This window comes from Silene latifolia, chromosome Y (genome assembly GCF_048544455.1).
Source record: "Silene latifolia isolate original U9 population chromosome Y, ASM4854445v1, whole genome shotgun sequence".
Lineage (NCBI taxonomy): Eukaryota > Viridiplantae > Streptophyta > Magnoliopsida > Caryophyllales > Caryophyllaceae > Silene > Silene latifolia.
Window position 1 is genome coordinate 323,793,172 of NC_133538.1, and position 11,571 is coordinate 323,804,742.

The window sequence follows — 11,571 nt, forward strand, 5'->3', positions numbered from 1 at the left end:
TTAGGGTACTCACTTTGTTTTAGAAAAATTGTGGGTCTTGGGTGCGGTGGTGTGTATCCGCATGTCTAGGTCTGCGCAGATTTTAGGCTAGGGTTGTGTTGTGTCTTGGCCATGTTTTGATAGAACCTCTGAGCCAAGATACCGGTTCGATTACCTTCCCTACCTCGTGGTATAGACTCGAGTTACAGAGTGACTATTGACCGTACTAAGAACTTATACCTGTCTTTGATATATTGCCCTTTCTTGTATGGTGGGTTTATGAAATGTAATAGGTGAGATGTAAGCCGGTTACAATTGATAAAGTTTGGATTACTGTTTGTTATATGTTTCACATGATAGCTTAAATTGGTCAGTTTAGTGTTTATATGTTAGAATACTTGATAATTGAATTATTTATCATGTTTTTTTTGGTAACCGGTAAGTTGTATTATAAAATTGAAGCCCAAGTACAAATACAGATTCAAGTTCTCAGCATATGAATTCTAACTGTCTAGTCTATAGGTATATAAATTATGTATGTATGAAAATCATTGGAGACTATGTAGCCAATCTAATTCTTTCCTATGAGGGGTATGTCTATTCCTCAACCAAAATCTAGCAACAACGGCCTGAATACATTACTGCACAATAGACTCAGGACGCCTGACACTGCCATGAAGTCTTGTATGATTCCTGTTTTGCCATATTTCATAGATGATAGCAACATGACATGCAGTGATTAGATCACGTTGCAGTCTGGAAGTACCTCGCCCACTGGCCTGCCAAGTAACCAAATGCTGAACTGGGAACTGAATATGTAATTTCTGCTGCAGTAACTTGAAACAGAGAGTGCTGAAAGGACAATCACTGAATAAATGCTGATGATCTTCATTACTACTCCCACAGAGAAAGCAGGTTTCATCAATACCAAATCCCATTTTCTTCATTCTGTCTCGGGTTAATAATCTCTGATGAGCTGCTGCCCAGTAAATGAATGAGTGCCTAGGTATATTGAACCTATTCCAACAAACAAATGTCCAAGGTACCTTATCTTTTCCTATCCTCAACCATTGATATCCAGCCTGAATAGAGTAAGGTTTGTCTTGTCCAAGCCACTTATCCTGAATGTAGGCCTGTTTGAATAGTGGCATCATGTGAGCAATTTTTTTCCACGACCAACTGCAATCAACTGGGGGTTTATATTCAGTCCAATGTACTCCTTTCATATAGACATGACTGATCCATCGAACCCAGAGATGATCTTTTTTGCTAGCTACCCACCAAATATACTTCCCCAAAAGTGCTTTATTCCATGTTTTAGCAGCTTGAATACCCAATCCTCCCTCCTCTTTGGAACAGCAACATTGTTCCCAGTTAACTTTTGGAGCTTTCAAGTAATTGTCAGAGCCTCCCCAGAGATAATTGCGACAAGTAGCTTCAATCTTATTCATGATTCCCACAGGTATTAGAAACATGCTGGCCCAATAAGAATGAAGGGTGGATAGAACAGAGGTTACCAGTGTCAATCTACCTGCATAAGATAACTGCCTAGCTCCCCATGATCTAAGTCTAGCAACTACCTTATCCACAAGTTTCATGCCATCATTCTTGGAGATTTTCTTGGAAGATATAGGGACCCCAAGGTATTTGAATGGAAGTTGCCCCTGAACAAACCCAGACACTCGTAAAATGTTTTGAATGATACTAGTAGGCACACCATTAAAATAAATGTTGGACTTCTCTTTGTTCAGTTTAAGTCCAGAGGCAGCTGAGAAGGTAGAGAAGGACCTTAATAACCACATAATAGATAACTCAGTACCTTTGCAGAATAACAGTAGGTCATCTGCAAAGAGTAGATGAGTAAGCCTAGTAGCTTTGCACAGAGGGTGGTACTGGAAGCTGTCTTATTGAGAAATCACATTAAGAATACGTGACAAATACTCCATACAGAGGGTAAAAATCAGGGGGGAGAGGGGATCTCCTTGCTTGAGACCCCTCTTTCCTTTAAAGAAACCAAAGTTGTTACCATTAAGAGCCAGAGAATAAGATGGAGTAGTAATGCAGACCATAAGCATGTCAATAAACTTGGTAGGAAAGTTTAACTTTTGAAGCATGTCTTGGACAAAACCCCATTCAACTGTATCATATGCCTTTCTCAGGTCAATCTTAAGAAGACATCTAGGAGAGGCAGATCTCCTCTTGTATAACCTAACCAAGTCTTGGCATATAAGCACATTTTCCACAATGGTTCTTCCCTTAACAAAAGCTCCCTGATTACATCTGATAATATCAGGTAGCACTTGACCAAGCCTAGTACATAATATTTTAGCAATACATTTATATAAGATGTTGCAGCATGCTATAGGCCTGAATTCATGGACATGTACTGGCCTGCTAACCTTAGGTATGAGAGTGATATTAGTACAATTGAGTTGCTTAAGAAGCTGCCCAGTTTGAAAGAAGTCCAGGACAGCCTCAGTCACCTCATTACCTATGATGTCCCACGAGTCCTTGAAGAACTGGCTTGAGTATCCATCAGGCCCTGGAGCTTTTGTAGGAGGAATAGAGAAAATACTAGCCTTGACTTCATCCTTGGTCACAGTTCTCAACAATATTTGATGATGAAGATCAGTGAGGGTAGGACCAGTTCTAACAGTTGGGCCATGTACTTTGGAAGTATTAGTGTGAGTCCCCAACAAATCCTGATAGTAATCAAGAAAAGCTCCCTCAATATCTTGATTATCAGTATGGGTGATCCCGTGCCTATCATCAATCTTAAAAATTTTGTTGGATACATGTCTAGCCTTAATCTGACTGTGAAAGAAAGCTTAATTTTCATCCCCTTCCCTCAACCATTCTGTCTTAGCCTTCTGTTTGAGGTAACGGAACTGAGCTTCAGCAAGCATTTTATAACTGGAGGCAGCAGCTTGTTCATCTTGTAAAACTGTCTGATTATGGGGATTTAAATGCATTTTCTCTTGGATATCAATCAAAGTTTGTTTAGCAACTTCAGTAGCCCTTTCCACATCAGAGAACCTTTGTCTATTCAGAGCCTTGAGTGGCTTTTTAAGAGATTTAAGTTTGGTCACCACACTATACATTTTGGTCCCTCTGATCTGCTTATTCCATTCATGGTTAACAATGGTTTTGAATTCAGGTGCCATACTCCACATGTTGAAGTATTTAAATTGAGTTTTCTTCCTGACATCAGTCATTCTTCTATAGCAAACACACGGATTGTGGTCATAGATACCTTCAGCCATGAAATAAGCATTGCTCTCAGGATACATATCATACCAGTCCCTATTGACCATCATCCTATCAATTCTAGAGAAGACTCTGGAACTAGGATCCTGTTTGTTGGTCCAAGTAAAGAAGGCCCCGTGAGCACTTATATCTTGTACTTCACAGTAGTCAACACAATCTCTGAAATCTCTGATCTCATTCCAAAGCACATCTCTACCAATCCTCTCATGAAAGTTAAGTACATTATTAAAGTCGCCACATATACACCAAGCCCCTTGACATTTAATTTTGGTCTCCTTCAAAATATCCCATAAATCACATCTGACGGCTTCATCATTGGACCCATAGACAACAGTGTACCAAAAGTGATCTCCTGAGACAGTTTCAGTAACCTCTATAGTAATATGCTGAGAACTACTATCTATGCACTGTGCTTGAAACACCTGAGGTTGCCAAATAATCCAGATCCTCCCACCAGGGTGATGAGAATTATTATTTATACCCTGCCAACTTTGTCCTAAAATATTTAAAACTGTCGAAAAATTATTGCTCTTAATCTTAGTTTCTACTAATCCAAACAAGCCCACCTTATTCTGAAAAAGAAATTTCCTAATATCAAGCTGTTTGGCAGGATTGTTCATACCCCTAATGTTCCAAAAACCCAAGCTATCCATGATCAAGAGTAGGAACAGTCACATCCCCCTCCTTAGGTATGTCAGCTGGAGGAGGTCCATCTTCATCAGGTGGTTCTAGTTCAAGTTGCCCTTCAGTGCTTACTTCAGTCAAGTCCTTTTGGTGTTCCTGCCTGATTCTAACTATAACTAGAGATGGTGTGATCCAATTAGAGTTATGGATAGTAGGTCCCCCAAATGGTATCTCTGCCTGTTGCACTGGAGTCTGAACAGGAGGATCAGGCTGTTTAGGAGGATCACCAACAGGCTTATTGGAAGGAGCCACAATAGTCTTGGGTCTCCAGACCATTTTCTGTTGAGGAACACTGACCTTCTTCCTGCAAACCTCCTTATTATGTCCAATTCCACGACAGCTAGCACATATCTCAGGTTTCCACTCATATTCTACCAACACCCAGACATCCTCGCCTTTTTCATCTTTAAAACATATCTTGTCAGGGAAAATTTGGTTAACCTTAACCTCAATCATCAGGCGTGCATATCCAAGCCTAGTTTTCTCAATAGTGGCAGGGTCACTCTTCATGTACTTCCCAATCAGGGTGGAAATTTTCTCCAAACAAGATTGTCCCCAGAATTTCAGACCTAAACCACATAATCTAACCCATACTGGAACAACTGGAACAGTTTCTTTCAGTAATGAGCTTTGCTCTGTCCAAGGTTTTACAATTACTGGTATATTGTCAAATAAAGGGAACCCTTGTTTTAGTACCAAGTTCTTACATTCAAGCGTGGGAAAACGGACCAGAAATACCCCGTTAGGCAGGAAAGAAATCTTATCGTACTTATACACCCCCCAGATCCTATTAATAAACCCAGTCAAAATTTCCCAGGGAGGATTACCCCCTAAAACGTAACAAACCACAGCAGTCGACCAATATTCCAATTCAGGTTTAACATCTTCCTCTGTAATTTGAACAGAATTAGGGGACGATGGGGTTTTAGCAGCAGATTTCTTACCAGTAACCTTTGTCCATCCTTCCTGATCCTCAGAAATAGTTTCAGTTTCCACCACCGTTGTTGGTTCAAACTCCTCCTCTTCAGATTCTTCAACAATCGCATCCAAATCCAGGACCGGTATTCCAACTATATCACTCATTGCCTTTGTTGAACGTGCTTCAGCAGAATTAGGGCGTGAGTTTGAGTTTTCTTCAATCAAATCTGTAATATCAAGGCGATGATTAATTTTATTGTTACTAAAAGAAAGACGAACTTGTGCAGAAGATCTAATTTTTTTGGATTTTTGAGAATTTTTTTGAGAATTTTTTGATTTGGTTAGTCGAGCCATGCTGCAAGAACTAACCCTAATTTTCTAGTAAGAAGGTAGAACTTTCTCTCTCATCATTTTTTATTATTATTATTAGTGCAAAGTTCTTAGATTTATTATTTATCATGTTGTTTACATGTTACATTAAATATGACATTTCGTGGCTGGGAGGACTCGAAGTTACTCCCCACTGAATTGTGGCTTTCGTGTTTGTATAAAATGCGATTGACAGGTTAAAGATGATTAAATGGGGTACACAGACGAGCTAGTGAGCAAAAGAACCTTGGACTTAGTTTGACTATTTTTGTAGTAAACCTTTAGACTTTTGGTTATGTTTATATTTTGAAGGGACATATGTCTCCCTCTTTTACTTTGGTTTGTATCTCTATATTTTCTTGCCTTTAGCATAGTTATGTAAATTAGTTTGTTAGTATTTACAGGTTTTGGCACCCTCCTCTTGGAAATGTTTGTGAATGGTTTAGAAAAGTTTTAAAAATTACAGGTTTTGTCTAGTTGAACCAATTATAAACATATCCTGTCAGTTTTTCTGTAGAATTTACGTGTTTATTTAACGCTAAAATTTGAGGGTGTCACAAGATACATACTAGTCTACATGCTAGTGTCATTGAGGAGCTTCCCATATTTGATTCCTCTTACCTATCATCATTGCATAATGTTCTCTCTGAACATGAACCTACTAGTTTTTATCAAGCTAGTTAAGATGGGAGATGGTTGGCAGCCATGAAACAAGAACTAGATGCCCTAGAAGCAAACAAAACTTGGATTCTCACAAAATTACCCCAAGGCAAGAAGGCAATAGGTTCAAAATGGGTCTATAAGATCAAGCATAGAGCAGATGGGTCCATTGAGAGATTAAAAGCAAGGTTAGTTGCTAAAGGATACACACAAGTGAAAGACAAAGACTACAAACACACTTTTTCCCCTGTAGCAAAACTGGCAACTGTGAGAACTCTGATTGCTTTGGCATCTGCTAGAGGTTGGTTACTTCATCAATTGGATATCAATAATGCATTTTTGCATGGGTACTTAGATGAAGAGATCTATATGCTGCCACCACAAGGTTACCAAACTGAGCATTCAGGTCAAGTTTGCAAGCTAAAAAAATCCTTGTATGGTTTAAAACAGGCTTCAAGGCAATGAAATATTGAGTTGACAAAATTCCTGCTCAATTTAGGTTTTACTCAATCTAAACAAGACTATTCCTTATTCACTAGAGCCAGTGCCACTACAGGATCTTTTTTGGTCGCCCTTGTCTATGTTGACTATGTCATGTTGACTGGGGATAATCAACAGGAAATCCAGCAGGTAAAGGAAGGTTTAGTTGCCACTTTTACCATTAAAGATTTGGAATTAATGAGATACTTCTTGGGATTAGAAGTTGCAAGAAATGATTCAGGGATCACAGTCAACCAGAGGAAATATACCTTGGATATCATCAAAGACTTGAAGATGGAGGACTATGCACCAGCAAATTTCCATTTGCCAAAGGGTCTAAAGCTTAGTATAGACAAAGGAGACTTGTTGGATGAACCAGAATCCTACAGAAGACTAGTAGGCAGGCTGTTATACCTGAATCTGAGCAGGCCAGACATATCCTATGCTGTCCAGAATTTAAGCCAGTTTCTGACTCAACCTAGAAAGCCCCATATGCAAGCTGATATACATGTAATGAAGTATCTAAGGCATACAGTGAAAGCAGGTTTGTTTTATCCTGCCAATAACAGTCTGCATCTAAGAGCATATAGTGATTCAGACTGGGGTTAATGCGTGTTTAGCTGTCGTTCATTAAGTGGATATTGTATTTTCCTTGGGAATTCCTTGATCTCATGGAAGACAAAGAAACAGAGGACAGTTAGCAAAAGTTCTACAGAAGCTGAGTATAGGTGCATGTCTACACTACTAGGTAGATGGTGTGGTTGGAGAGACTTCTTGTAGATCTGGGTGTGAAGATACAACAGCCTATTGACTTGCTTTGCGATAACAAAGTTGTTGAACATATTGCACAAAACCTTGTATTTCATGAGAGAACGAAACATCTTGATATAGACTGTCATTATGTAAGGGACAAGCCACAAGAAGGATTCCTCACAACTAAACATGTTGGATCAAATATGCAGCTTGCTGACCAAGCCCTTAGGATCACAACAGCACCATTTTCTTGCAGAAAAACTAGGCATGAAATTTCTTTCCCCAAGCTTTGCTTGAGGGGGGAGTATTGAGTTAACATACTAATTTCTCATATGCTCCTTTACTACGTCCAGCTTGAAGGGGGAGTATTGACATAGTCAAGCTGGTTACTAGGATAGTTATTCCTAGTTAGTTATTTCTAACCTTAGTTAGTGAGTTAGTTACTTGTTAATATAGATAACTACCATACACTGTAAAGTTAAGATTATTCAATATAACAAACTCTCATTTATATTTACTCTTTCTGTTATTCTCTCTAGATATTTCTAGCTTACATCAATGGTGATCATGGAGATCATACTCTTCACAAAATGATGGCTACCTTTGTTAATTTTTTTGAGAAATGTAAATTATTTTATTTTTCGATTTCTTATGGCTACATTTTTAAGTTGACTAATCTCCTTAAAATTTCTGTGCAGTTTTGTTATGATTTTTTAAAAAATTTTGATTTCGTAGATAGAATCATAGAACTTTTTGTTTTTTTTTTTTGATAATCTATGCATTAAAATAGTTCTTAAAGGGTACAGAGTAATTATTATAGAGGAGAGAGTAATTAATTCTATCAGCAAGTCTCTCCTTGCGACGGGTCAAGTAATACCCATGTAGGTAGATAAGATAAAACAGATTGCTACTCTCTAGGCAATTTGCTTTTGTTTTATCTAACTCACATGTGTAATACTTAACCTGTCGCAAGTTTGCGACGGATATGTCCGTCATAAATGAGAATTTGTGTAAATCAATAAAGAACATGAGGTCTCTACAACAATTTTTTTTAGGCTTTGTTTGGTAAAACTAACCGAAGAGTTAGCTGAAACCTGAAAAGGTAGCTGAAAACTGAAAAGGTAACTGAAACCTGAAAAGGTAACTGATAAGATAGCTGAGCAAACTAACTGAAAAGGTAACTGATTTTGATGAAATGACGTAAAAGGATATGATAATTATTAGTATAAATTTAAGAGGTAAAAACGGAAAAACAAATCCAATCAGGTACCTGAAATCTCAAATGCTACTCTAGGTAGCATTTTATTTCAGGTAGCTTATTTGGTTAAATAAGCTATTTGCCAAACGCTTACAAAAAAATAAGGTACCTGAAATTTTGGTCAAATAAGCTACTTTGACCAAATCAGATACCTGAAATGTCTTGCCAAACGGAGCCTTAAACTTTTTCAATCCCTTAAAAGTTGGAGCCAATAAAAACAATCTAAATGTTTCACCTTTTATAGTAAGGGAATTCGATCTATCGCTGTAAGAGGAATTTAAATGGTAGACCTAAAATATAATTATAAAATCAATCAAAAGAGCTTTAGTTTGGGATGGCGGGATGGGTTTGGGATGGGATAGGTTTGGGGAATGTGACAGAGGAAGGCGGGAATGGAGTGAGGGATTGGATTGAGGCTTGTTGGAAGAATATGGAGGGGGGAGAACATGAAAAATTTATGGTGGGTTGTTGGGCGATTTGGGAGCTGAGGAATAAGGTGGTGTTTGAGGGAGCTGAAGCTCAGCCGGAGAAAGTGATTAGACGGGTGCGGGATGTGCTGGATGAAGGGGCGGGAAGAGAAACGGGGGAGAGGGATTCTCGTGGGGTACGGCTGGCAAGGGAGAGGCGTGAAGGCCAGGAAGGAGAGTTGGGATGGAGGGCAGCGGGGAAGGGGTGCGTTAAAATAAATGTTGACGCGGGAACGAAAGTGGGTGAAGGAGTAGGCGTAGGCGTGGTCTGTCGTGATAATGCACGTAAAGTGCTATGGGGTCTCACTATTGTTCGAGATCAACAATGGGAGCCGGAGATGGCAGAGGCGATGGCAATTTTGGATGGCTTACAAGAGGCTGCGGTTCGAGGACATCGACGTGTGGAGATGGAGAGTGATTGCCTTGTGGTAATAGAGGCTTTGAAGGCGAAGAAAATTGGCAGAAGCATGGTGTCGTTAGTTCTAGAGGACATTTTAATTTTAAGCAATAGTTTTAATTTCGTTTCTTGGTTACATACTAGTCGTATTAATAACTGTGTGGCGCATGAGCTGGCTCATCCAGTTCCGCGAATAGTTGGCCGTTTTGTTTGGGCAGAAGCTCTTCCGCCTTCTGCGAACGCTGCTGCACTTTTTGATATTTCTACCTTATAAATTTAGCCTCCGGGCTTTTCCTCAAAAAAAAAAAAAAAAAAAAGAGCTTTAGTTCCCCAAAATGCGGTTAGATTGTCGTCCAACTACCAGTTAAAGTATGATTTTTTTTTTTATCTTGATAGCTAAGTATGTGTTTCTACATGACATGGAATCGATAAGTGAATAAAACCGAGAAATATAATGTGAAATGAACTTTTTTACTCATGAAAAGTAATGAATATGTTAATAAAAAGATCTATAATTTGGGTAATAAGGTCAAATAATGAAACATATACCTATAAAATTTGGCCAAAATCGCCCCGTTCTCCCAAAGTCAGCATGTGAGTATTGACCAATAGCCCGATATATCGAAAACAACACTAATTTAGGTCGAATATAACTTGACCCGCTCACCCGATTTGTCAAAGTTATATTTTATATTAAATGTGAATACAAAAATTATACAATCATTAAAATATTACTGTTTATATAAATCAAAATAATAAACTAATAAAATTAATTATAATACTTTAAATCACCCACATTTTAAAAATTCAGTTTTTTTATAACTTGTATATCATTTAATAATAAAATGGCTATTAAAATAACTTAGTTGTTCTAATTCTGTCAATATAAGTAATTTAAGCAAAGAATGTGATTTAATTATTAATATAAAAAAAAAACATTTACTTTATTCAAAAAATGGTAAGAAAAAAGGCAATCCACCAATACAGCTCGAATTGAGATGATAGTTATCTCTCTTAAGATGGGTATATCCGTATTAATAATAAAACGGGTGAATGCTACCCCGCTTAGATAAATCACTAAAACTTGGGAGAGACGGTCTTTCAATAAGTTATTGAGAGACCATCCTTCCGTACCATTTTATTTGTATTTCGTGACCCTTTTGTTGTTGATGGTGACATAGTAATTTCGTACCTATTTACATAATAAATGTACCCATTTTATCTTTAATCATGATTTGTATCTATTTTATTATTGTTATTACCCCTTTTTCCTAAAATTGTAAAATAGTCTCTCAAAAAATTTACAGAGAGACCGTCTCTCAGGAGACATACTCACTATGATTTTTCTTAGAAACTTTGGGCTATCAAGTTATTGGATCATTTACTAAGATGGATTTATGAAGATAGATGGTTATTTTTCTGAACTCTTTTTTATTATTTGGGCCTTATATGTTTTAATGTTAGAAAATGTTATACGGAGTATATCTATTTCCACTTTCGTTTTTATTTGTTGTAAAAGATAAATAATATACTCCGTGTCTTGTCTTGCATTATATCATATGAGTGCATCACTATCTGATGTGTTATTATTTATTTTTCATACACAAATTGTTTAATAAGACGGTCTTATAGTATAAAACCAGTCCATTAAATTAAAGCCCAAAAAACCAAATGCTGCTTAATACTTGCTAATAACACTAATTATGAAATGATGACTGTCATCTTCCCAAAAATAAGAAACCAACATCCAGTCCTCGCCAAGACCCCACAACAACGACAACCTCCAATTCGGCTCGACGATGCGCAATCCATTGCAACCGTGGACGGATCTAACCAATGGGTTATATGGGCTATAGCCCTATAAGAAATTTGGATAAATAAAATTTGCTGTTAATATGTATGCATGTCAATAGTTTAGTACAGGTGGTTGGTGGGGGTGCTATAACTACTAATCAACTTATAGTTGGCGCAGGTTAAAGCCCTCTAATTAGTTTTTTTTTTCATTAAATTGATACTCCATTTCTTAAAAATATTCCACATTTTCATTTTGGGACTTTCACAAGATATTCCACTTTTCTTTTTAGTATATAAGTTGTTGTTTCTACTTTCTATTATTTGTGACTTCGCATATTTTTTTTCTAATTTTGTTTTTCTCCAACATATTCTCATTCGTTTGAATCTCTCCCTGAAAGCAACGCCGAAGCATCCCAAAGAAGTGGATGTAGTAATATATTAGTCGTTAAATCATTAAATTTTCAAAAATTTGTCGATTAGTCGATAAATAATACGAGTACGTAGTAGTTAATATTTAAACTCATATTTTGAGATATATTGAAGGA

At 37.4% G+C, this 11,571-nt stretch overlaps 2 protein-coding genes across 2 annotated transcripts; one reads left to right on the forward strand and one right to left on the reverse strand.

The window, feature by feature from the left end:
* Positions 1 to 617: 617 nt before the first annotated feature.
* On the reverse strand, positions 618 to 3,866 carry LOC141631314 (uncharacterized). Its single transcript, XM_074444003.1, has 3 exons — positions 2,833 to 3,866; positions 1,928 to 2,742; positions 618 to 1,822 (listed from the first exon to the last, which is right to left on the reverse strand). Exons 1-3 carry the CDS (start codon positions 3,864 to 3,866, stop codon positions 618 to 620), a joined length of 3,054 nt encoding a protein of 1,017 aa, XP_074300104.1.
* A 4,836-nt stretch (positions 3,867 to 8,702) lies between these two features.
* On the forward strand, positions 8,703 to 9,506 carry LOC141631315 (uncharacterized). The gene has a single exon (XM_074444004.1). The coding sequence runs from the start codon at positions 8,703 to 8,705 to the stop codon at positions 9,504 to 9,506; it is 804 nt and encodes a 267-aa protein (XP_074300105.1).
* The last annotated feature ends 2,065 nt before the right edge of the window (positions 9,507 to 11,571 follow it).

What these genes read in the sequence shown, in the direction of transcription:
- LOC141631314 (XM_074444003.1), bottom strand. Translation starts at nt 3,866, where the DNA reads ATGAACAATCCTGCCAAACAGCTTGATATTAGGAAATTTCTTTTTCAG. An exon ending in CAGAAGGCTAAGACAGAATG is followed by an intron (nt 2,743 to 2,832) that starts GTTGAGGGAAGG and finishes GATTGATGATAG; the next exon opens with GCACGGGATCACCCATACTG. An exon ending in CCCCCTGATTTTTACCCTCT is followed by an intron (nt 1,823 to 1,927) that starts GTATGGAGTATT and finishes TACTCTTTGCAG; the next exon opens with ATGACCTACTGTTATTCTGC.
- LOC141631315 (XM_074444004.1), top strand. Translation starts at nt 8,703, where the DNA reads ATGGCGGGATGGGTTTGGGATGGGATAGGTTTGGGGAATGTGACAGAG.